Source organism: Antennarius striatus, chromosome 16 (genome assembly GCF_040054535.1).
Source record: "Antennarius striatus isolate MH-2024 chromosome 16, ASM4005453v1, whole genome shotgun sequence".
NCBI classification, from domain to species: domain Eukaryota; kingdom Metazoa; phylum Chordata; class Actinopteri; order Lophiiformes; family Antennariidae; genus Antennarius; species Antennarius striatus.
The window spans coordinates 1,660,252-1,682,635 of record NC_090791.1 but is presented as its reverse complement, the minus strand read 5'-3'; the positions used below and the strand labels follow the sequence as shown (position 1 = coordinate 1,682,635).

Genomic DNA, 22,384 nt, shown 5'->3' with positions numbered 1-22,384 from the left:
AATCAGCAATCAGTAAATCCCTCCCCAGGCCTAAATGAACACGCGTGTTCGGATGGCGTCCCAGACGAGGGTCAGAGTGACTTTTTGATGATGACGAACTCCAACACAGATGAAGAGGTGAATAGCAGCAGAACTTTAATAGTGATAAACCAACACCGGACCGCGGGGTAACAACAGGAGGCCGTCACACTTCCTAACATTCACGTCACAAACATACGTGGTAAACACGGTAAACACGCTCCGAGAGGCGGAGCTTAAAGCAGAAGCAGGAGTAGCTGTCAGTTAAAGCCGCCTGCACGTAGGCACGAAACTTCATTAAACTTCGTTAAACCTCCACGGAGCTCATTTCTCCCAAACAAAGTGCAAAACATCGTCATCGTTACGCGGCTTCCTCACCCCGCCAGAGAGGACGCCGAGTGGGCGTGAACCGTGGACGCAGTGGGACAGTCTAGAATCAGCAAAGGCAAAGTTACGACGCACAAACTAGCTTCTCCTGAATCGGTGGCGTTGGTTTGTCGCGTTTCAACACGTTAACCGTCGTCACGTTCAACGGTACGAATAAAGTTGGATTCGAAAGAAGCATTTAAGCGTCTGGTCTAAACGTTTGACAAACCCGCGTTGCGATTATGGAAATCAGAAAAAAAGGCACTTTTTTTTTTTTTTTTTTTGGTTTTTTTCCCTCCAGCTGTCGGAGAAATGAGCTCTCGTTGGCGTTCACGTTTGAACCGGTCCCGCCCCCCCGCCGCTCACGGGTTCTGGCCGGGCAGCACCCCCAGCAGGCCGCTGGCGGTGGTGAAGAGGTTGATGGGCGAGGAGCCGTCGGTGATGAGGGTGGACTTCAACCCCAGAGCCTGGAGCATCTTCACCTGCAGGGGGAAGCGAAGGTTTAAAGCCCGGCGGCGTTTCGTTCGTCACCACGTGATAAGGCGTTTCCGCGGCGACCCCTACCTGCATCTCCGGCCCGGCTCTGGCGATCTCCTTCAGGGTCTCGCTGCCCAGACTCTCCATCAGCTGGCTGAAGCGTTCGCTCTCGATCTGGGACAGACTCTTCTGCTTCTCCACCTCCAGGTCGTCCATCTGCTTCTTGTAGCTCAGCTCCTGCTGGCGGGCTTTCTCCAGCCGCTCAAGCTCCGCCTCCTGCTCGCACAAACGCACAGGAAGTTGTTACAAGTTTCCTGGTTCAGAGTGTTCTAGTTCTATCCATGTTGATTCATGGGAAAATCTTCAAAATGTTTTATGCTAATGGAACTTCTTTTGATATCTGCGTCTGAACTTTATGTTGAAAGGTCAAACAGGAAGTGGGGACGCACCGCCTCGATCTTCTGGGCTTCCGCCTTCAGTTTGGCCTCGTTGACGGCCGCCTCCCCCTGAATACGCGCCGCCTCGGCCCGGGACTGCGCCTCGGCCTTCGCCGCTCCTGTACTCTCCACGGCGGCGCTGGAAAACAGTTTTATTTTATTTTAAACGAGACTCCGCCCTCTCGCACCGGCGCCTCGCCGAGCGACCCGGCGCTCACCTGAGCGCCTCCAGCTCCAGCAGCTCCTTCCTGGCGCGCTCGGCCTCGGCCTGGTCGGTGATCTTCTGCCTCTCCAGCTTCCCCCGGGCCTCCTGCTCCAGACGCTCCGCCTCGTGTCTGCACAGAGAAGACGTGGCGTTGGCGTTGACGTTAGCGTGGGCGTCGCCCGGCTGAACGGTGGCGGTCGTGGGTTCCGTCGCACCTGGCGGCGGCCTCCTGGGAGTTGGTGGTGATCTCGATGGCCAGCTGGACGCTCTTCTGCAGGGCGTCGCGCGTCCTCTGGTCCACCGGCTCCACGGACTGGATGTCCACGCTGCTGATCACCAGGTTGTTCTGCTTGAAGTGCAGCGTGGGGCGCACCACCAGCTTCTCATCGAACCCGAACACGGCGGAGCAGATGATCCGGTTGGAGTTCTGCAGACACAAACGGGTCCGTTAGCAGCGGAGCTACGAGTGACGCCGGCGACGCTAGTCGTGCCACGCCGACCTTGTGGAAGTCGTCGAACTGCACGGAGGCGACGGCTCCTCTGATCCGGGAGGCGATGGCTTTGCTGGCGTCTCCGATGAAGTCGGGCACGGAGAAGAGCGCCGCGGCGTTAGCGGGGTCCTCGCGAGACTTGATTTCAAAGTGCCTGAAGGGAAAAAGACCCCGGAGAGCACCGGGGTCGGAGACGATGAAGGACTACTGATGATGATGATAGCATCTCGCTTAGCTTAGCTTAAGGTAGCCTCTTGGTCCTGTTAGCCTAGCATTAGCTTCTAGCATTAGCTTTTGCTAAAGGTTTCCTTTCATTCCACGTCACCCTGCAGTTGACTTCACTTCGCCGCCAACGCGTTCATCGCTCGCCTACCAGTTGTAGGAGAGCTGCAGCTGCAGGCGGGCGTGGTCGGCCGTCTCTATGGTGATGATGTCGGTGAAGAAGTCGGGCCCCAGCAGGAGACACACGGCCTTGATGACGTTGGCGCGCTTGGGCTTGTCCCCGGACAGCGACAGCACGGTGAACTGCTCGTCGGGCCCCAGCATCACCATCTCGGGTCCGAACACCACCCTGGAGACGGGCGCACCGCGTCAGCACCCCGCCCCTTTCCGCGCCGCGCCACGCCCAGGAGGCGGAGTCTCACCTGGCCTTCTTCTCCCGGTAGTCGTACACCTGCACGGCGGCGTTGTGGGGGACGCGGTACGACACCACCCGGGTCTTGTCGCGGACTCTGGGCTCGCCGGCTTTGCTGCGGTCGGAGCGGTCGGCCAGCGGGTCCTTGGTGGACGCCAGCAGCGTCTCCACGTTCGCCGGCAGGTCCTTGTGCCACAGCTCCTCGTCCTGAGTCAGCATGTAGGTGTGGCCTATCACCGCTCGCACCTGAGGGGCGGAGCATCATCGTCATCATCATCATGGCCACGGATCGATCGATCGATCGATCGGTCGGTGGATTGGGCCGAACCTTTCCGGTCTTCATGTCGCGGACGTAGATGCCCTCGTTCTCGTCCAATGGGATGGCTTTGCGCTTCAGGACCACCTCCACGGTGGCGGGCGGGACGTACTCCACGGGGCCCCGCAGCATCCAGCGGTCGCCGGGGCGACGGAGGACGCCGCTCATCCGCGAGCGCTTGGCCCGCTCCTCGGGGGACCCCCCCCCCTCCTCCTCCTCACGCTGACAGAGAGAGAGGTGGAGCAGGGAGAGAAGGGTTAACGTGGCGATGCACCGGAGGGGGGGGGGCGCGGGGGGGGAGGCGGCGGGGGAGGGGCACTGGGAGGAGGGTTCAAATGAATTCAAACGGGTGGGGGGTGGGGGTGGGGAGGGTGATGAGGAGGGGGCGGGGTTTGATTCAGAGACGGGAGAAGAAGAAGAGTTCGGGTTGGATGGTTAGCCGGGGCAGGAAGGGGCGTCGCTTCAGCCCGATGACGTCACAACGTCTCGCCACCCTCCTGACCACGCCCCCTTTGATCCGATTCAACCAATCACAGAGCAGATCTGCTCCATGTTTGATACAGCGAGCAGGTGTGCTAAACACATGACCACAGCTCCTCCCCAAGCCCCTCCCACTCATTAGCCCCTCCCATAACTCCTCCTACAACTTCTCCAAATGCTCCCATAACTCCTCCCACTCACTAGCCCCGCCCGTAACCCCTCCTACTCACCTATCTCCTCCCATAACCCCTCCCAGATTGTATCTAGCTTTTCCCCGCGACTCCTCCTACTCACCAAACCCCGCCCCTGACTCCACCCACCCCAGACGCCCCGCCATGGTGTCTCCTCACCTCCTGGGTCTCCGTGAACGCCTCCACCGCCCTGAGCACAAGCCCCTCCTCCTCCGACAGCACGTGCACGTCCTGGATGCCGTACTCGAGGCGCTCGCCCGGCTGCAGGAAGAACGAGCGCTCCCCCTGAGGAAGAGGAGGGAGGAAGAAGAGGGGGGTGACGAAACGAAACACCGGCGATGATGAAGGACGCCCCTCCTCCTCCTCACCTTCACCACCCTCTTGTTCCCCAGCTGGGGCTTCCCGTCGGGGCCGACCGGGTCCAGGATCACGCAGTACTGCCGGCTGCTCAGCGTGGTCACGTTGACCACGCCCACCACCTCCTCCGCCACCGACGGGATGTGGGCCTCCCGGTCCGCCATGGTGACAAGCCACTCCTCCCCAGTGCGGCGGCTCCGCCCCCCGGCGTCCTTAAAGGGTCGCAGGGCGCGGACGTGAAGCGCTTTCTGTGGAGACGCGAAAACATCCGGGTCACGCTTACTGATTGTAATCTGATTACATGGAACGGGTTACCAGGCGACCCCCCCAGTGGGCGTGGCTTCCTGTAATGACGAGCGGACGCACCTTATCGGTCAGGATGAAGGCGTTGACGATGTCCACGACCTCCTCATGAGCGCCTGGGAGGTACGCCCCCACCTTACTGACCAGCCACTCCTCCCCTGGACACACGAGGGGGGGGGCATCATCATCATCATTATTATCAATATTATCATCATCATCATCATTATTATTATCATTATTATCAATATTATTATCATTATTATTGTTATCATCATCATCATTATAATCATTATTATAATTACCATTTTTAATCATTATTATATCAATGTCATTATCATTATTATTACTATCATTATTTATGATTATCAATAAAATCATTAACAGCATTTTTTAGTATCATCATCATTTTATTATTATCATCACTGTCGTTATTATCATAATTGTTTTTATTATCATGATTATCATTATCACATTATTATGATTACATTAATATTAATATCATTAATATCATTATTAGTAATAATAATGAGAGATAATATCAATTTTAAATAAAAAATATCATTATTATAATTATCATTATTAATATTATCATTAGTATTATTATAATCATTATTATTTTTTGATTCTGCAGGAAGATAAAAACAAACATCACACACGTCCTGCAACTAGTAATGTGTTGTTGACCTTAGCGTGTGCTACCCGTGACCTTAGCGTGTGCTACCTGTGACCCTGTGGACCCCGCCCCTGTCCACGCCCTCCTTGCGCGCCTTCAGCCTGATGGCCTGGTTCTCTCGGATCACGGTGGCCTTGATGGTCTCCAGGACAACCACCTCCTTCTTGGGGATGTAGGTCCCTGCAAACGTACAACGGATGTTTAGCAGCGGCTCCGCCCACCCGATGGGGGCCGCGGGGGGGGCCCAACCCAGCCAAACCGTACCCGGTCCCTCGAACAGCCACTCGTCTCCAGCCACTCGCTTCACCCCTCCCTCCTCCTCAAAGTCCAGGAGGGCCTGAAGACGCAGCGCCGTGTCCGGGTAGACGATCATCAGCGGGGTCACTTCCTGGAACACACAGACCACGCCCACATCATCAGCATCCGACGCCATCCGACTCTAGCTGTCACATCCTGCCGACAGACCTGCTGGACCTCCTCCCCCGGGTACAGCGGGAACGGGTCCTGGGTCAGGCGGATCTCCAGGTCGGCGTGGCGGAGCTTGGCCTGCCCTGATTGGTCAAAGAGGACCTCGTTATTTTCATCGCGGGCCACGGGGTTGGATATGACGCAGTAGTGGCGCGGCGGCACCATGATCATACGGATGGGGAAGAAGACCACCCTGAAGAAGAGGAACAGACTTCCTGGTTAATGCAAAACACAAACATTACGTTTAAATATTGTTAATTAAATAATTGTTAATATTGTTAAATAGAGTATAACTTTATTTTTAAATATTAAAAATATTACATTTTAAAAAAGTTAAATTAAAAATTTTTTTTAAACATTTTTAAAAAAATTAAATTTAAACTTTATTTTTAAATATTTTTAAATATTACAATTTAAAACATTTTAAAGTAATTGTTTAACTTCAAGGCTAACGCTGACGCACCTCTCATTGTCCTGACGGATGTAGGTGAGCGGTCCAATCTCCACCCGGGCGATGTTGGTGTTCTGGTCCAGAACGTGGATGTAGTGATGCGGCGGGATGCGGATGATGGACGCCTCCACCGTGTCCATGTCGGTGAACCGGGTTGTGGTTTTCTTCGACATGACCTGAACCAACACCGAGACGAGAACCATTAAAAATCTTTATTAAAAAAAAAAAAAGTTAAAAAAAATTTTTTTTTGAAAACAAAATAAAATTCTGCATAAATTTTAATGATATTATGAATTTTTTTTTCGAACAGAACGTAAGAATGGAATTTTATGTGTTTTCAAATTGACATGATGTTCAGACGTGATTGGTTGAAAAAACACACCTGAGATTTAAATGCACCTGAAGGAGGCGGAGCTTCAGGTATGTTACAGATTATATAAACATACAGAATTGCTTTAATTCTACCTTCTTGTACACTTGTTTATATATATCATATATATACATACATATATATTATATATAATTATATATAGATTGATTTTGGATTGTTTTCAACAAGTCGGACTTGACTGATCCAGGATCAGACCACAAGACGCTTCTTCCTGATTCCATCCAAACCAGTTTGTGACCAAGTTCAGCTCCAACTGGTTCCTGACACTCCCAGGTCCCCCCATCAATCAGACTGGAGACGTCCGGACCGGGCCCAGCTTCCTGGTTCGTGTTTGGGTCTCCAGAAACAGATTCTAGATCAGTTCCGAGACATTAACCCCCCCACCACCACCCCCCCGGGCCGAACACAGATCCCAGTCCAGTTTGTGGACCGGAAGTGAGTGGGACCAGCAGTTTAAGCGAACTGGTCCCGGTACCAGCACCAGGGGTGTCCTCACCTGACCCGGGGTCAGCCGCTGTCACCCGGACAACGAAAGTCCCTCACGAGTCGGACTCGGGTTCTGCTTCCGGTTCTTACCTGCTTGTCTCGCGGGCGGCTCCGGTCGGGTCCTGACGCTCCGCTGCTGGAAGCGAACTAGACCGAGGGGCGGTGCCCGATCCCGGAAGAGAGCTCGCGCGGGTCACGTGGTTTACGGTCCACTGCGGCGCTACGTCACAGCCAGGACCCTTCAGAGGTCACGTGAGGACCGTGGTAACCGGAGAGACGGTAACGTTCGGTAGGAACGGGAAAAGTACTGCAGTGACGTGTAGCCAAGTGCTCCGAGAGAGGGAGCAGAAATGACGTCATCTAGCGGTCACTTCCTGGTACTGCAGAACCGGACAAATAAGTTTTTTGGGTGTTTTTTTAAAAAATTGCTTTAAAAATTGTTTATTGCTCAAAATAAAGAAGACAATGTTCATAGATGTTTAATGATTACAGAAATACAACCAGACAGGACCGACAACGACCAATCAGCAGGAGACGTCATCATCATCATCATCATCATCATCATCATCATCATCATCACCATACACCTCAGGTACGAAACTTTTTTTTTTTTTTTTTACTGCGGAACTGATCCAAACCGGTTGTTTCTGAACGCGAGGAGGCTAGCTGGAGATTAGCTGGAAGCTAGGCTAGCCACATGCCTCCAGGTTTAAACTCTTCTTCCTTTGAGCTAACAGTGCTAACTGTGCTAACCGCAGCTTCGGGTTAATAGATGTTCTCTGGTGGAGAACAACGGCTTGACTGAAATGTCTTTGACACCTTTTATCGAAGTCCTTTTGCTAAAATAACTTTCATTCAGTCACGACCAATAAATAAATACCCCCCCCACCCCCCAGGAGGACGCGTGGAGCCCCTGCTGTGTGATTTCTCTTTAATATAAAGCCTACATAGCTGAAATGTGAAATGATCTGACACAAACCTTCCCATTCGCACCGATGGCGCCGAGTTAGCGCTGAGTTAGCGCAGCGCGACGACACGCTAAATACGGAATAGAGATAACATTTCATAAACACGTGAAAATATCTGAGGAACGTCTGTACAAACACTTTGGCTGAATACGTAAATAGACCTCTGGTGTACAATAAACATGGATAAATTTTAAATTGCTCTAATTTAAATACGCATCTGGTTAAGAATGAATATCAAAAAATATACGACACAACGTCGTCCAATGAGAAATGGTATAGATAACACGATAAGTGGAGACGTTAACGTCCCTGGAAGTAGAAAAATACCACAAATAAAACTTGAAATGGTCAAAGGGGCGGAGCTGAAGGGAGTCCGAGCTCAGATTCGTCAGCTCTGATTGGTTAAAACGGACGATGGACGATAAAATACAACAAGAATACGACTGGACGGATTCTGGATTAAGTCTTTGATTGAAGCAGCGCCCGGGTTCTGGTGGAGAACCAAAACCCGGGTCGAGGTGTCGGGTTCCTCCCCCGACATGTCCGACTCCGGTTGGGGTCTTAGAGGGTGTTGGGGTGGGGAACCTCCACCGGTTGCGTCCGTTGAGGTTCTTTTCCTGAGGGCAAACGTCTGTCTCGGGTTCCTGAGGTTCCGTTAGTCCAACATGGCGTCCAGCTGGTCGGCCAGGTCGTCGAACATGTTCCCGATGTCGTCCAGGATGGTGCGGGCGGACCTCACCGTGTTGGACGCGCTGGAACAGAAGAGAAACGGCACACGTCAGAGGTGGTGAAGCTACGAGGTGGCTGCTGGCCCCCTAGTGGAGGCTTTGAGGTACTGGAGCTCACCTATCTGGGTTCTCCTCCAGGTTCAGTTTCCTCTCCACGGCCTCCAGCGCCGCCTCCAGGGAGGTGCTGGTCTGGTCCAGCCTCTGCTGGACCACCTCGGTCTCACGGGGCGACTCCGGGACGGGACCCTGACCCACCTGGACCCTCACCGGCGTCAAACAGGGACTCAGAGGTGCTGAAGACGGCGCTGGAGGTCGAGGTTCGAGACCCGGAGAGGACGGACAAGAGAAGGCCAGAGTTTGGCCCCCGCTGACGGTGACCGAGGACGATGGGTGCCCCCCTGCAAAAAATGGACAAAACAGGTTCAGAACCCAACAGGGCCCAAAGTTTAGGGTTCGGTTCTGACACCGGGGGGTTCTGCCAACTCACCCTGCGCCGCCAGCAGGCTGTGGCGGATCGGTTTGGGGGCAACGGTCGGGGGTTTCGGGGACAGTGGTGGTTTGATGGGGGATCCCGTTGCCGGACTGGCTGGTCTCCCCAAACCGGACTCACTTATCCTCAGACTGACCCCCTCCTGATTCTGGGGAGCTTGTTCGCCACCGCCGCCGCTGTCGGACTCGGACCCAGACGCCCCCGCCCCCTCATGGCTGGGAGAGCCCCCTCCCTCCTTGTCTTTGGCTTTGTGTCTCCGCTTCACCGTGTCTGACTCGGTCAGGTTGAACTCGGGGACCTCCGGGTTCTTGGGCGTCGGTTTCTCTGGAGGTTCCAGCACCGCCTCGGCCCTCGGGGGCCCCGGGGCCTTGGGTCTCTGTTTGATGGTCAGGTTCCCCTCCTCGGCGAAGGGGATGCACTCGCTGGAGCTGTGCTGGGGGGACGAGGACCCCTCCGACTTGGACCCCTTCGATTCTTCCTCCTCAGAGTCAGACTTCACCCCCCGATCCGAGTCTTTGGCGCTGGCGGTCTGGAGGTGGACGCATTCGCTCTGGACCCGCCTCCTCGTTCCGGAACCCTCCTTTGCCTCCTGTCCCACAGACCTTTGGGTCGTGGGGGACGACTCCTGCCGGACCGAATCCGGTTTGACCCCCAGTTGGGGGTTCGTTCCTTCTATCCGACCTTCCAAAGACGCCGCGATGCTCCTCACGCTCACCGGACTGTCGCTCTGGGCGCCACCCGTTGGGGGCGACGAGGAGCTGCTGTCGCTCAGCTCGCCGCTGGTGGTGCTGCTGACAGAACTCAATCGCTTCGGCGGCGGCGGAGGGGGGCCTTTCTTACGAGCACGCACGGCGAAGGACTGACTTCGCCCGACGCTTCCGCTCTTTTCTGGGCTGGATTGTAAGCGGGCGAGTTGGCTGCGCCCCGGTTTGCGGGTCAAGGTTGCGTAAGAGAAAAGATTCCCCGACGGACATGGCTGCTCGTCCTCGTCTTCGTCAGGCTCGCCGTCCGACAGGGCGTACCGGGTGGTGGTCTGGGCGCGGTTCTTGGGGGGAGTCGGCGTCTTGGTCCGGTTCTCTCGCTTAGGCGACGAGCTGAGGTCCGTGGAACCGCAATGGGAGTGAAGGTAGCTGAAACCTTTCAGTGCCGGCGACCCGTGGGGAGCGGGGCCACAGGGGCCGGACAGCTTGGGCTTGGCCGGGATCGCCGGGTACTTGAAAACGGTGGCGGTGCCCAGTGGCACCTGCTTGGGCCTCTGGTCCCAGCCTTCAGGGAGGTTCCTCTCCTTGTCCAGGTTCTCCTGGGACCAGGCATGGGGGGTTACCGACGCCATTGGCGGCTCCTGGGAGCGTCCGGAGCCCCTGGAGCGAGCGTCGATGCTTTCCTGGCTGTGCGACATTCCCGCCGCGTTCTTGATCGCCAAACCTTCGTCGCCGCCGTAGCGGCAGGAGATGGCCATCTGCAACTCGGCGCTCAGCTCGCTGTCCTGGAAGCTCAGCATCTTGGGAGTGCGAGGAGACGACGAGCTCTCGCCGGGCCCGTCCGGCGGCTCGATGGCGACCAGGTGCAGGGCGCCGGGAGCCTTGCGCCGCAGCGTGCCGGCATCGGCCTGATGGGTGGCCCGCTGGATGTCGCACAGCTTCTTCACCCCCAACATCAACTTCTTCTGGTGACCTGGAGAGGAAACGATGGGCGTGAACGACGACTGGTCAAAAGCCACACCCACCCCTAGGGGACTGAGGACACGCCCCCCTCACCCAGCTTGGTGATGCCGATCTCCTGGAGGTCCTCCCACGTCAGGTCCTTGACGATGGTGATGGAGTCGTAGCCGTTCTCCGAGAGCTTCTTGTGGTACTGGGGGAGGCCGATGGCGCTGAGCCACTCCCCCATGTCCGACTGCGTGAGAGAGGCGATCAGATGGGGAACAGGAAGTTGAACAGGAAGTGGTTGGCAGCCTTACCGGGATGAACTCCGGGAGCCAGTCTGGGATGTTCAGGTTGTTGATCTCCAGGGAGATCTTCTTGCGGTGTCCGGGTTTGGTGACGCCGATGGCCGTCAGGTCCTGCTGACGCGGCAAAAGAGTTTTAAACAAGGAAAACTTTAACGTCGGGCGGGGGGCGGGGGGGTTATCCCCACCTCAGGCGTCATCCTGCTGATGGTTGGGACGTCGTAACCAGCGCTGATGAAGTTCCCGGCGTACTGCTCCAGCTGGAACTCGCTCAGCCATTGGTAGATCGCCTCGGCGTCCTGCGACACGACACACCCTCGTCGGTACGGGGACGCATCCCCCCGCCCCCCCCAGACCCAGGAACAGGAAGTTACCTTCCCCTCCAGCAGCTGCTGGGGGTGAACGAACTGCTGCGTGAAGCACTGCTCCGCCGGTCTCTGCACCGTCACCGTCGAGCGCCGGAGAGCTCCGCCTACAGTGACATCACCGCATGCGTCAATCGGCGAACGTCTAAAGAGAACCCGACCTGCAGACGGACGCACCTGAGGGGGGATCCAGGTGGGGGCCGGCCTCGGAGTGTCCAGAGTCGACAGCAGGGGGCGCCGGCTGCACGCAGAAGAGAGAAACTGATTTGAATCTGGACTCGGTTGAACCTTCGTGTCGGCGCCGGCGTGGAGGAGGCGTGGTCAGCGGCGCCGACCCACAAACAAACCCTTATCTAACGCAAACAAGCGGCTGAACCTTATTCACAATGTACATTTCGATATTATTGACGGATCGCACCTTGGCGCCGTTGTCATGGTGACCGCTGTGGTGCTGGTGCCCGTTGGGCGTGGCGTTGCTCTCGGTGCTCTGGCCGCTCCCGGCGCTGCGGGTGCTGCAGACGCTGCCCGTACTCCCCACGCTGTTCCTGTCTCCAGCTGCAACCAGAAAAAAGAAGGAAACATGACATCCAGGAGGGGGAGGAGCCTAATGTCAAAGGTCATCAGCGTCGCGGCGGCAGAAGCCGACCGAGGAGCCAGCGGGGGGCCGGGGGCGCAGCCAGGATGCAGTAGCAGAGCTGCAGGCATGAGTCCATGAACGGGCATGCCGCTTTAAAGAGAGGATACCTTGAGTGTCGCCGTCCAATCAGATCGAAGTGTGATAAAGTTTTATAAAAAAAAAAATCCCAAAAGAATTTAAAAATTTCTCAAAAAAAAAAAAAAAGGAGGATTGAAGGCAAACAAAATCATTTTACACTCGTTGATTCTCTGATTATTATTATAACGTTTAATCGGTTTGAATACGACAGACGACGTTTTCATGCAGCGACGTCGATCACCCAGGATCCTTCAGTAACGTTCACTGGTTCACGGTTCACTGGTTCACAGTTCACTGGTTCACTGGTTCACGGTTCTGAACTGGGGGAACTGGTGTCGCCCCCTGGTGGCTCCACTGGATACCTTTAGAAAATGTTCTGACTGCAAGTTCAGCCTGAAGCAGTTTGGACCCGAAGCACAGACACGCCCAGAATGAGGTCATGTGAAGCGACTTAAGGTCACTTGAAGCGACTTGAGGTCATGTGAAGTGACTTAAGGTCACATGAAGTGACTTAAGGTCACATGAAGCGACTTGAGGTCATGTGACCCGACTTGAGGTCATGTGAATGATGTGAGGTCATGTGAAGCGATTTAATTTCATATGAAGCGACCTGAGGTCATGTGAAGCGACTTGAGGTCATGTGAAGCGACTTGAGGTCATGTGAAGTGACTTGAGGTCATGTGAAGCGACTTGAGGTCATGTGAAGTGACTTGAGGTCATGTGAAGTGACTTAAGGTTATGTGAAGCGACTTGAGGTCATGTGAAGTGTCATGAGGTCATGTGAAGCGACTTGAGGTCATGTGAAGTGACTTGAGGTCATGTGAAGTGACTTAAGGTCATGTGAAGTGACTTAAGGTCATGTGAAGCGACTTGAGGTCATGTGAAGTGACTTAAGGTCATGTGAAGTGACTTAAGGTCATGTGAAGCGACTTGAGGTCATGTGAAGCGACTTGAGGTCATGTGAAGCGACTTGAGGTCATGTGAAGTGACTTAAGGTCATGTGAAGCGACTTGAGGTCATGTGAAGTGACACGAGGTCATGTGACACAAGTTGAGGTCACGTCACGCTTCACATGAGGTCACGTGTGGGCGTGTCTGGTCCAAACAGAGCTCTGGGGGGGGCAGCGAGGCAAAACAGCTTCAGAACAGCCGGGGGCATGGGGGGGGCAGTAGCAGCGCTGGCTGGAGGACTCTTACCATGACTCGAGTCCCTGAGGACCCAGATGTCCTCAAAGGGAAACCGGGCCTGAGACCGGCGTCTGGGGGGGGACCCTAGCGGACACAAAGACTCTGATGGACTCGGTTCTGTCCGGGGGGGGGGGGGGGGGCTATGGGGTCAGGTTTGGACCGTCTCGGTTTGACGACTCGGGACTTTCACAACAGAAATGACAAGAAAACGTTTGTTGTCATGGAGATTAGTGATGAGTGTTAACGTTAGCACTAGCATTAGCTTCTGGTGAGGGAAGCTGTTAGCTGCTCTTTAATGGAGGTGAACAGACAGACATTCAACAGGGGGTCACCGATGGGGGGGTGTCCAGAGCCTGTTTGTATTTTAATCAGGCACACAGCGGACAGCCGGGGTCCTGACGGGACGGAGAGAATAAAACCAACGTTTGAACGACGACAGAATTAAAAGGTTCTGCAGTTTGACCCCCAGAGTGAGAAAATAAAAGGTGTGGTTGCCGTGGCGACGCCGGTAGTAGCAGATACCGGATCAATACGGTGTCGATTATTGATCTGAGAGTCTGAGTTACCTTGTTTCAGATAAGGAGGCGTGTACCTGAGCTGGCAGCGAGGCCATTGGCCAGCGGCAGCACCACGTGGGTGGGGGGGGCGTACAGGGTGTAGGAGTCGTCGGTCTGGGGGGCGGAGCTGAGGCTGGAGGAGAGGGGGGGTCTGGTCAGCAGCTGGTGGCGCTGGGTGGGCAGAGAGGCGTGCCGGGACAGGGGGCCCCCTACAGGGCGAGATGGGGGGGGGAACGGGGAGGGTTACTGACGGTTAGAGGTGGAGGTCTGTTATTATGGGATGTAGATGGACAGATGCAGGAGAGGAGGAGGAGGGGGGGGCAGCGCTGAACGGTCTGGAAAGGAGGCGGATTAGTTTCAACCCGGATTAATCCGCCGCAGAAAGTAGTCCCACAAAAAAAGGATGCAGGCCCGTTTCCATGACAACCGCCTCACTGACCGTTCCTCCTGCTGATGACCTCCACGATGGACGGGGGGAAGAAGCCCACCCGGTCCGTCCCCCTCTGGTTGTCGTGGATGTGGCCCTTCCAGCGTCCGTCCACGTGCTGCTCCAGCACCTGTAGGGGGGGGGGGGGGGGTCAGGGGTCAGTCTGTCCTGTTAAAGCCCAAAGGTTAGCGTAGCATCGGTTAGCGTCGTCTCACCGTGATGACATCACCGGCTCGGATGTTGAGGGCCGTCGGGTCGTGGAGGTTCCAGTAATCCTTCAGCGCTCGGACCTGCAGGACCCCCGTGGCGTCTGCAGGGGGGGGGGGGCGACGAGACGGGAGGGAGGTAAAACTACACAATCCCCTGCGTCAGATTGAGACGATTTGATTGGTTCCCACCTCGCAGCAGCTGCTTGATGTCCCGGCTGGCGTGCGACGTGGTGAACTGGTTGACGATGTCCAGCGCCGTCTGGTTGTAGGTGTTCCGGATGTTCACGTCCACTCCGGCCTGGAAGAACAGCGAACGTTAGACCCGATGTCAACGCGGCGAGCGGGGGGCGGAGCCACGCGGTCCCGGGTCCGCTTACGTCCAGCAGCAGCCGCACCACCTCCGTCTTCCCGTAGAGCGACGCCTCGTGCAGCGCCGTCCCAGACTTGGTGGTCTTGTTGATGTCGATGCCGGCCGTCAGCAGCAGCCTGGAGCCAAAACAGGACAGGAAGTGAACAGGAAGTGAACAGGACGTGAACAGGAAGTGAACGCCAGTTAGCTTCCAGATTAGCCTCGCTAGCAGATCGGACTAGATTTGATGGAAGTGGAGGAAAAATCGATGGAAGGAGAGATATTTCAAGAAACTTGAAGACACTCTAGCCCCTCCCCTCTAACAATGATGTCACCACCTAAACGATGATGTCACCACTCACCGGATGACGTCCTTGTGTCCGTTGCGGGCGGCGAGGTGCAGCGGCGTGGTGAACGCCGAGTCCGTCGGCTCCTTCCTCTCGCCTTCCAGCAGCGCCGCCACCATGTTGCTGCTGAGCAGCAGCTGCGCCACCTGCAGGCGAACCGGTGAAACGCCACAGGTTACCCCTTTACCTGGGGGGTGGGGTGGGGGTGGGGCCACAAAGAACTGACACGACTGACCTGCACCCGTCCGAACTCGCAGGCCAGGTCCAGAGGCGTCTTCTTGGCCTTGTTGACCAAACACGGGTTGGACTGATGCTGCAGCAGCATCTCCGACTGGAGGCGGACGATCGCTTATTAATCAGTTACTGATCGGTTATGGATCGGTTATCAATCGGTTATGGATCGGCTGACTCACCACCTCGTAGTGTCCGTACTGCGCCGCAAGGTGCAGCGGGATGTGACCGTCCAGCGAGACGCCGTTGACCGACGCCCCCGAGCGCAGCAGCATCAGGACCGACTCGGCTTTGCCCTGCCAGGCGGCGTAATGCAGCGGCCGCATCCCTGCAGGGGGGGGACGGGGGGGGCAGGAAGTTGTGTCATAGCATCCAATAATTTACATATATATAACTGCGTTAGCAGTTAGCGTCGTCCCACCGTTGCTGTCCTTCACGTCGACGGTGGCCTGAGCCTCCAGCAGCGCCGCCAGCAGCTCCGTGGTCCCGGTCAGAGCGGCGTGATGGAGGGCCGAAAACCTGAAGCACAGGGGTCAAAGGTCACAGCTGAGACACGCCGACAGAGGTTTGATCCCATCTTAAAAAGGTCACAAATAATCAGAACAATCCCACTTCCTGATGGCGAGCGCTTAGCTAAAGCAGTCTGACGCGTTGGCGACGCTACATTAGCATTAGCATGTGTGATCTGGCTAACAGCCCCCACAGGGACCCCCCCCCCCCCCCAGCAGGAAATGTTCCCTCATTATTCACCGGGAGGAGCCGAGGCCGTAACGCATCTCAACACAACATTCCCACAATCCTCCAGTGGTCTCCAGCGGCTTCCTGCGCCGACGCCGTGGTTACGGGGTGGGGGGGTGGGGGGGGCGACTCCGTCGGTTGTTTCCTGCGTCAGAACGACCAGGAGTTTGTTTGTTTACTCATAAACGAAGCGATCAATCATTCAGAAATGGTCTCGTCTTTAAAGACGGCTCGTCGCCGTGGAAACCAGAATCACCTCCGTCGGGCGAGTTTGGACTTCCACCTGCAGGCACCGCCAAAATAAAGCATGTCGGAAAAGAACAGGAAATGACATCACCATAAATCAGGTTGGCGTCGGGTCGTCCCCGGTGAGACGGGTCACCATTTGATCTGCCTCTCTGTTGGCTCAGTGCTGGTTACCATGGAGACGCAGCTGGAATGGGCTCCCGTGGCGTCGCGCTGGGAACGCTGCCATCGGCGGCGGCGGTGAGGAGACGGACGGACGGCGGCTCAACACGACATAAATCCTCTCGTCCGACGGCGGCGCTTTAACTCATCCGACCTCTTTGTCCGATCGGTCGGCCCCTCCTCCCCCCTCTTGACCTCTGACCCCTGGGGGGTCAACAAAGAGCTCAAACACTCCACGACGACCCGGGACGGACGCCCCCGAGTAAATGTTTAACAACCCCCCCCCCATCTGCCCCGACTGGGCAATAAATCAAACACACACAGCGGACGACGACACACGACCAATCAGCTCCGAGCGCCCGCAGCCAATCAGAACAGAGGAAGCTTTAAATGAATGAATCCATTTGATGAAGAGGAGCGGAGAGACGATGAAGACGAGTTTCTCCAGGAGGAAGAACAAAGAGAAATATTGATGAGGAAACTTCCTCCATCCGTCCTGCTTCCAGGCTAACGAGCTTCCGGGGGATTTGATGGGGGGAGGGGGGCTTAAAAAAAAGCAGCGAACGCTACGCGAGCGTCCAGAAGATCCACGATGACATCGCCGTAGCCGCTACGCTAACCATTAGCATTCCCATCCCCAACTGAGGAAGGCAGATGGACGTCACCGCCACTCCGCCAGATCGACAAGAGCTCTCGGCGGTAGCTCGGGGATAGCTGGAAGCTAACTGCACGTCTCTCAGGTAGCACATGCTAAGCTAACAGCATTTGTCACTCAAATCATTCTGGGATCTTCTGCATCCCGCCGTGTGAGCTACGTGAGCTACATCTCATCTGTTTCAGCTGTTAAAACTATCAGCGTGAACTGCCGCGTGCTAGCGTTAGCATTAGCAGAGGGGTCGCTAGCTAACGGCGGCGTTCGTCACTCACCCGTCCGAGTCCTGGTAGTTCACATTCAGCCTCTTGGTGGAGCCCAGCAGCTCTGCAGAACACAAGGCATTAGCATTAGCATTAGCATGTGATTGTCATGGTAACCACATTTTACATTTTAAAAAAAGGCTCACGCTGTTATCTCCAAAAAACAACAACAACTAGCTCATTAGCTTCGTGATGTTGACACGCCGGCATTAGCGCTGGCAGCAGGCGAGCTAACGATAATGCTAATGACCCGTGGATGTTTTCCATAGGCTAGGCGTGCTAGCGTTAGCGTGCAGTTTCTTCTCTTTGATGATGACCTGGATTCTTTTTAATTAATCGGCAGAATTCAAGGCAAACAAACAGAAAACCCACAGGAGGAAGACGCTCATTAAAAAGTTTCACTTCCTGCCTTCAGACATCTGGGCTCCGTTCAGGGGAGAGCAGACGATCACAGATCAGCTTCAATCATGGATCGGTGGACTGATGGAGATCCGATCGTGGTTCGGTTATTTATATGTATTTATTCGTCTTTTGGAGGTGGGTGGAGACGAATCGGTGGAGTGGGCGGAGCATCATGTGCCCCCCGCCCCTCCACCAGCATGTGACTGTGGCATCCTCCACAGAGACAAAACGACCAATCAGAGACCGCCGGCCACTTCCTGGAAGCGTTTTCCTCAATCGGGATCGGAACTGATTCCCGTTGCAACTTCCTGTTTCGGGGCGTGTCCCGCCGCCGAGGCCGCCGCCTTCAGGAACCTACGGGAACCTATTGGATCGATACCCAGACGGCGTTCCAGACGGCTCCGCCCACAGGTTCCTCTTTCCTCCTCCACTTCCTGTTACTGCGTCTGAAGTCGCCTTGAAGCCCGGCGCCGCCCCCACGAGGGCCGCGCTCGCCGTTCTCTGAAAGCTTCAGGAAACGTTTCACTGGAGTCGGATTCCAGTTTGGGGGGGGGGGTTAGTGATGGGGGGTGGCGGGGGCTGGGGGGTGGCACATACCAACGGCGTGACATCAGCACCTCTCTTTCCTCCGCCGCTCCAACAATGGCTGGCACACAATCAACAGGGAGGGGAGGAGAACGGCGGGACGCCCCGCTGAGCGCTGCGACGGCCGCGCGGCCCTGAACGCGTCGCGCTGGAAGGAAACCGTTTTTAGCTCCTGACCACGATCCCAACCCAAATTAGAGCTCTACGGAATTCCACTCGTGCTCCGTGGTGTAGAAGCGAACGTCCAAATCTGAACGCAGGCAGCAGGGGAATGACAGCTGGAAGCAGAGGATTCTGGGAAATCAAACATTTATGGAAGGCCGTGGAGCGGGGGGGGGGGGGGCTAATGTCATCGATACCGACGCCGTGTGACCCACCAGACCCGAAAAGACGATTTTGCATCTAAAAACTGGAGTTAAATTAAGAATTGAAGCGTCAAACTTTATTTAAAACTTTATTTGTGTTGTGAGAACAAACGTTCGTGGTTCAGCGTCGGGGGGGGGGGGGGGGCCTGGATTAAACCGGTCCTGACTTTAATCTGGACTAACGACGAGCGCCTTCGGTCCGGTCGCTGATGAAACTCTCTTCCGTCTCCGCCGAGTCTTTGAAATGGAAAGCAGGCGACTTTGCTCCGGGGTGGGGGGAGTTGTGTTTAATGACGGGGGGGGGGTCGTGGAGGGGTGGGATGGCTGCCGGTGCCGTTCTTTATTCCGTCTTACGTAACGGCGGGTTGGTTTTGCTTTCTCTCCGCTGAGACGTCACATGACCGGGCAGCGCTGAGGCGATGTGAAGTGACAGTGAATGCATCGTCCTCAGTGTTCAGGTGTAGTGATGCGTTCGAGGCCCCGCCGCCGATTTGTTCCGCCTCGCCGCCGCCGCCGCCGGACCGCGTCGCTCCATCAGTCGGGAGGCGGATGATAAACCAGAGTTAAACCAGGACTAAAACCAGTCCCACCACAGAGAACCTTGAGACTATTTGACGACCTAGGGGTCCAGGGGGATCCCGAGGGGCCCCTAGGGGTTCTTGGGCCCCTGGGGGTCCTCAGGTCTCTCTGGTATTTGACACCCAACATCGACCTGACAGACAAACATCGGGCCCTTGAGGGCCGCTTTGACACTCTCCCTAAAACGAGTCCCGTCTCAGACACGCCGTCATCCAGTGGGGGCTTCACCACTGGGGGGCTGGACAGGGTAAACAGAGGAGCCGCCTGATTGGCCGAGGGGCTCCTGTGTTTGTTTGACCTCTCCAGAGCCTCTGAAGGAAACCCGTGGGCTCCTGGTCACGTCCAGGCGGAACAGGAAGCGCTCCAATTCACTTCCTGCTCCGGAGACAGGAAACCAGGACAGCAGAGGAGGCGGAGTCACTCAGGGATGCTCCGCCTTTCAGGGCGGAGCCACCATAAATCAATAAGAAATCTGACATTTTTATTCCTGACCAACAGGAAGCAGCGAAGGTTCGTCGTTTTTTTAACCAAATTGGGGTCACATGACTGAGATTGGCGGAGCCTCACGCTGAATGAATGCTTCAGAGTGGGAGGGGCCTATTTGGAGGGCGTGAGGTTTACGGGAACCGATCGCGTTTTGGCATTCCGAGGGGGACGGAACTCCAAACGGAGGAGGCGTGGCCAATGACATCACAGGCTCCAGGTGTTTGGACTCTACCTGTAGCTGCAGGTCCGCCGTGACTCTCACACACACACACACACACACACACACACACACACACACACACACACACACACACACACACACCAGCTGCGAGCAGCAGGTGATGAATGGCGAGCGCTGAACAATGGTTGAGGGGTCATGTGACGGCCCCCGTGGGGGGGCGGGGCGTCTGGACACGATGACATCATGATTCATCCTGTCACTGGGGGGGTCAGGCGCGGCAGGTCATGTGACAGGGTGGAGGTTATGTAGCTCCGTGGGGGGGGGTAGGCTCTAGCTTAGCGGCTACAGCGGAGAACTGATAAAGTTTTTTTGAATCCATCCACAACCTGCTGACTCCGATGGACCGAGCGACCAATCGGCTTAAAGATCAGAGCATCGAGACACCAATGGGCCGCACAGGTGCGACCACACCTGGAAACAGGAAACGGCAGATATTCCACAATAAAAGCGTGCAGGTTGTGTCAGAATAAAAGCACTCACTGTTGCGGTTGTGTTTGAGTTTGGAGAGCAGCTTCTGGGTGGAGGGCAGGTCGCCGCTCTTCACCGCCTGCAGGAGGTCCTGCTCCTTCCCCATCCTCCTCCTCCTCCTCCTCCTCCCGTTTGAACCAACTTTATTGAAAACCCCCGCCGTCTCCTCCTCAGGTCCTCATCCTGACACCTGTGGGGGGGCGGAGGGGGGGACGCGAGTCCACCTCAGGTGAGACTCCACTTCCTGCGTCAGGAGACACGCAAACTCTGATTGGTCGATTTCACGGTCGGACGGAGGGGGGGGGGTCCGGAGCTGGGAAGAAAAGAGAACACCAGATGAAACCCACTACATGACTGGTGACGTCATAGTCGGAGTGATGACGTCACATGTCGGAGCTTTAATTAGAGCTCAACAAACCTCCCATGCGGACTGCGGGTCGAGTCCCCCCCTCCCGGAGCGGAACGGGACGCCCCCCCTCCACCCCCCCCCCGGGGCGGGTGTGTAACACTTAAAGTCTTCCAGCCCACTAACCCCGTCCCGGAGGAGAGGTCGGACCCATCTCCGCTCTGGTTTCCTGCTGATAGAGGTCCCGGTCCGCCCCGGGGGGGTGGGGGGGATGATGGTGGTGGTGGGTGGGTGGGGGGGTCTGACCGGGTTACATAACGGAGGAGCAGAGCTGTCACTCCCGTTTACACCCATCACGTCCCCCTTTGCCCCCATCCCCGGGCGGGTTTATTCCCACTGGGGGGGGGGGGGGTAACAGGGACAACCATCGGATCAAGAGTCCAGTCATGAACGTCTTTCTGACGCACCAGACTCCCTTTAAAAAGTTATTATTTTTACACTTCCGGGCTCAAATGTTTAAAACAAACACACACAAACACGTGATCACGTCTTCACTCGGGATTTTAACATTCAAAGACAAATTCGGCGTCACTTCCAGCAAGAAAAGCCCCCGGGAAAACGTTCAAAGTCGGGTTCATGTCGGACGACACGATCCGGATCGACGGGGACGGGGGCTCACCAACAATTTAAACTTCTAATTCCACTAAATCCTGACGGTATTTCGTGACATCCACTTCAGCCGAATTAAAGACGTGTTTCCTGAGACGTGAATTATCGTCCGGTTTCGGACGGGGGGGGTCCGTGTTTTGGGTGAGATCCTCCGGGTGACGCAGCCGCGGGTGACGCTCCGCGTGAAGCCGTCCGCCTGCAGAGGAATCGGGCTTCTCCCCCCCGACGGGAGTCGGGATGTAAACACACCGACACCGCCAACGACGACCTTCGGACCCGAGTTCGTCCACCTGACGGAACCGACTTCCAGAAGTCTGGACCGGAGGAGGAACTTTTTAATCCGGCTTACCTTCCCGACAGGAGATCCAGAAACTTCCGACGGAGCACCGCGGCGGCGGCAGGAAAACTCCGAGGAGCTGGAGGACTGTCCCAGAAAAGTCGACCTTCCTTCACGTTGTGAGTTCCACAAGCGATCGTTTCCAACCGGGGGGGGGTTGTGATTTAATTCCCGCGCCTTTAACGTGAATTAACGCGTGTTTTAAGACTTTAATCCACTCCGGACAGCCTCTCGGAGGTTGGCGTCCCTTCAGGTTTTCCCTCTCCGCCGTGAGTCCCTCATTCTCCCCGCTACGTCCTCCAGAGGCCACGGCGTCAAGTTACAGCGCGCCAAACACGACTTCCGCTTTCTACCTTCACAATAAAAGCAGGCAAAGAACGCTCCGCTTCCAAATTAAACTAGTAATTTATTGTAATTGTTATTTAAACGCAGTGATTTAACATTAACATTTAGTCTCTTATTTTCCATCCTGTTTAAATGTATTAAATCTTTAAATGTATATGTGTCATCAACCTGCTTGTATGACGTATGTTTCGTGAGTATTTTCCGCTTATTGCATTATTATTGATTTTTTTTCCCC

General features: G+C 55.6%; 2 protein-coding genes across 4 annotated transcripts; both read right to left on the bottom strand.

Annotated features, from left to right (window-relative positions):
• Window positions 1-118: 118 nt before the first annotated feature.
• mvp (major vault protein) lies at window positions 119-6,982 on the bottom strand. Its single transcript, XM_068336165.1, has 17 exons — window positions 6,835-6,982; window positions 5,880-6,043; window positions 5,414-5,609; window positions 5,213-5,336; window positions 4,997-5,128; window positions 4,339-4,433; window positions 3,984-4,220; window positions 3,775-3,900; window positions 2,957-3,166; window positions 2,639-2,874; window positions 2,368-2,565; window positions 2,004-2,148; window positions 1,719-1,930; window positions 1,517-1,633; window positions 1,311-1,437; window positions 949-1,137; window positions 119-866 (listed from the first exon to the last, which is right to left on the bottom strand). Exons 2-17 carry the CDS (start codon window positions 6,038-6,040, stop codon window positions 747-749), a joined length of 2,625 nt encoding a protein of 874 aa, XP_068192266.1. The 5' UTR covers window positions 6,041-6,043; window positions 6,835-6,982; the 3' UTR covers window positions 119-746.
• A 187-nt stretch (window positions 6,983-7,169) lies between these two features.
• Window positions 7,170-22,368, bottom strand: LOC137609249 (caskin-2-like). Of its 3 annotated transcripts, XM_068336162.1 has the most exons (22): window positions 21,817-22,368; window positions 20,465-20,765; window positions 17,339-17,390; window positions 15,687-15,784; window positions 15,448-15,593; window positions 15,270-15,365; window positions 15,050-15,180; window positions 14,716-14,824; window positions 14,528-14,636; window positions 14,345-14,439; window positions 14,142-14,259; window positions 13,738-13,911; window positions 13,155-13,229; window positions 11,662-11,798; window positions 11,421-11,484; window positions 11,253-11,350; window positions 11,067-11,177; window positions 10,891-10,992; window positions 10,688-10,826; window positions 8,928-10,604; window positions 8,559-8,838; window positions 7,170-8,464 (listed from the first exon to the last, which is right to left on the bottom strand). In XM_068336162.1, exons 2-22 carry the CDS (start codon window positions 20,556-20,558, stop codon window positions 8,368-8,370), a joined length of 4,002 nt encoding a protein of 1,333 aa, XP_068192263.1. In that variant the 5' UTR covers window positions 20,559-20,765; window positions 21,817-22,368; the 3' UTR covers window positions 7,170-8,367. The 3 variants fall into 3 exon arrangements, with proteins under 3 accessions (XP_068192263.1, XP_068192264.1, XP_068192265.1); XM_068336163.1 differs by lacking the exon at window positions 13,155-13,229 and having other exon boundaries at window positions 21,817-22,367; XM_068336164.1 differs by lacking the exons at window positions 13,155-13,229; window positions 13,738-13,911 and having other exon boundaries at window positions 21,817-22,366.
• Window positions 22,369-22,384: the final 16 nt, after the last annotated feature.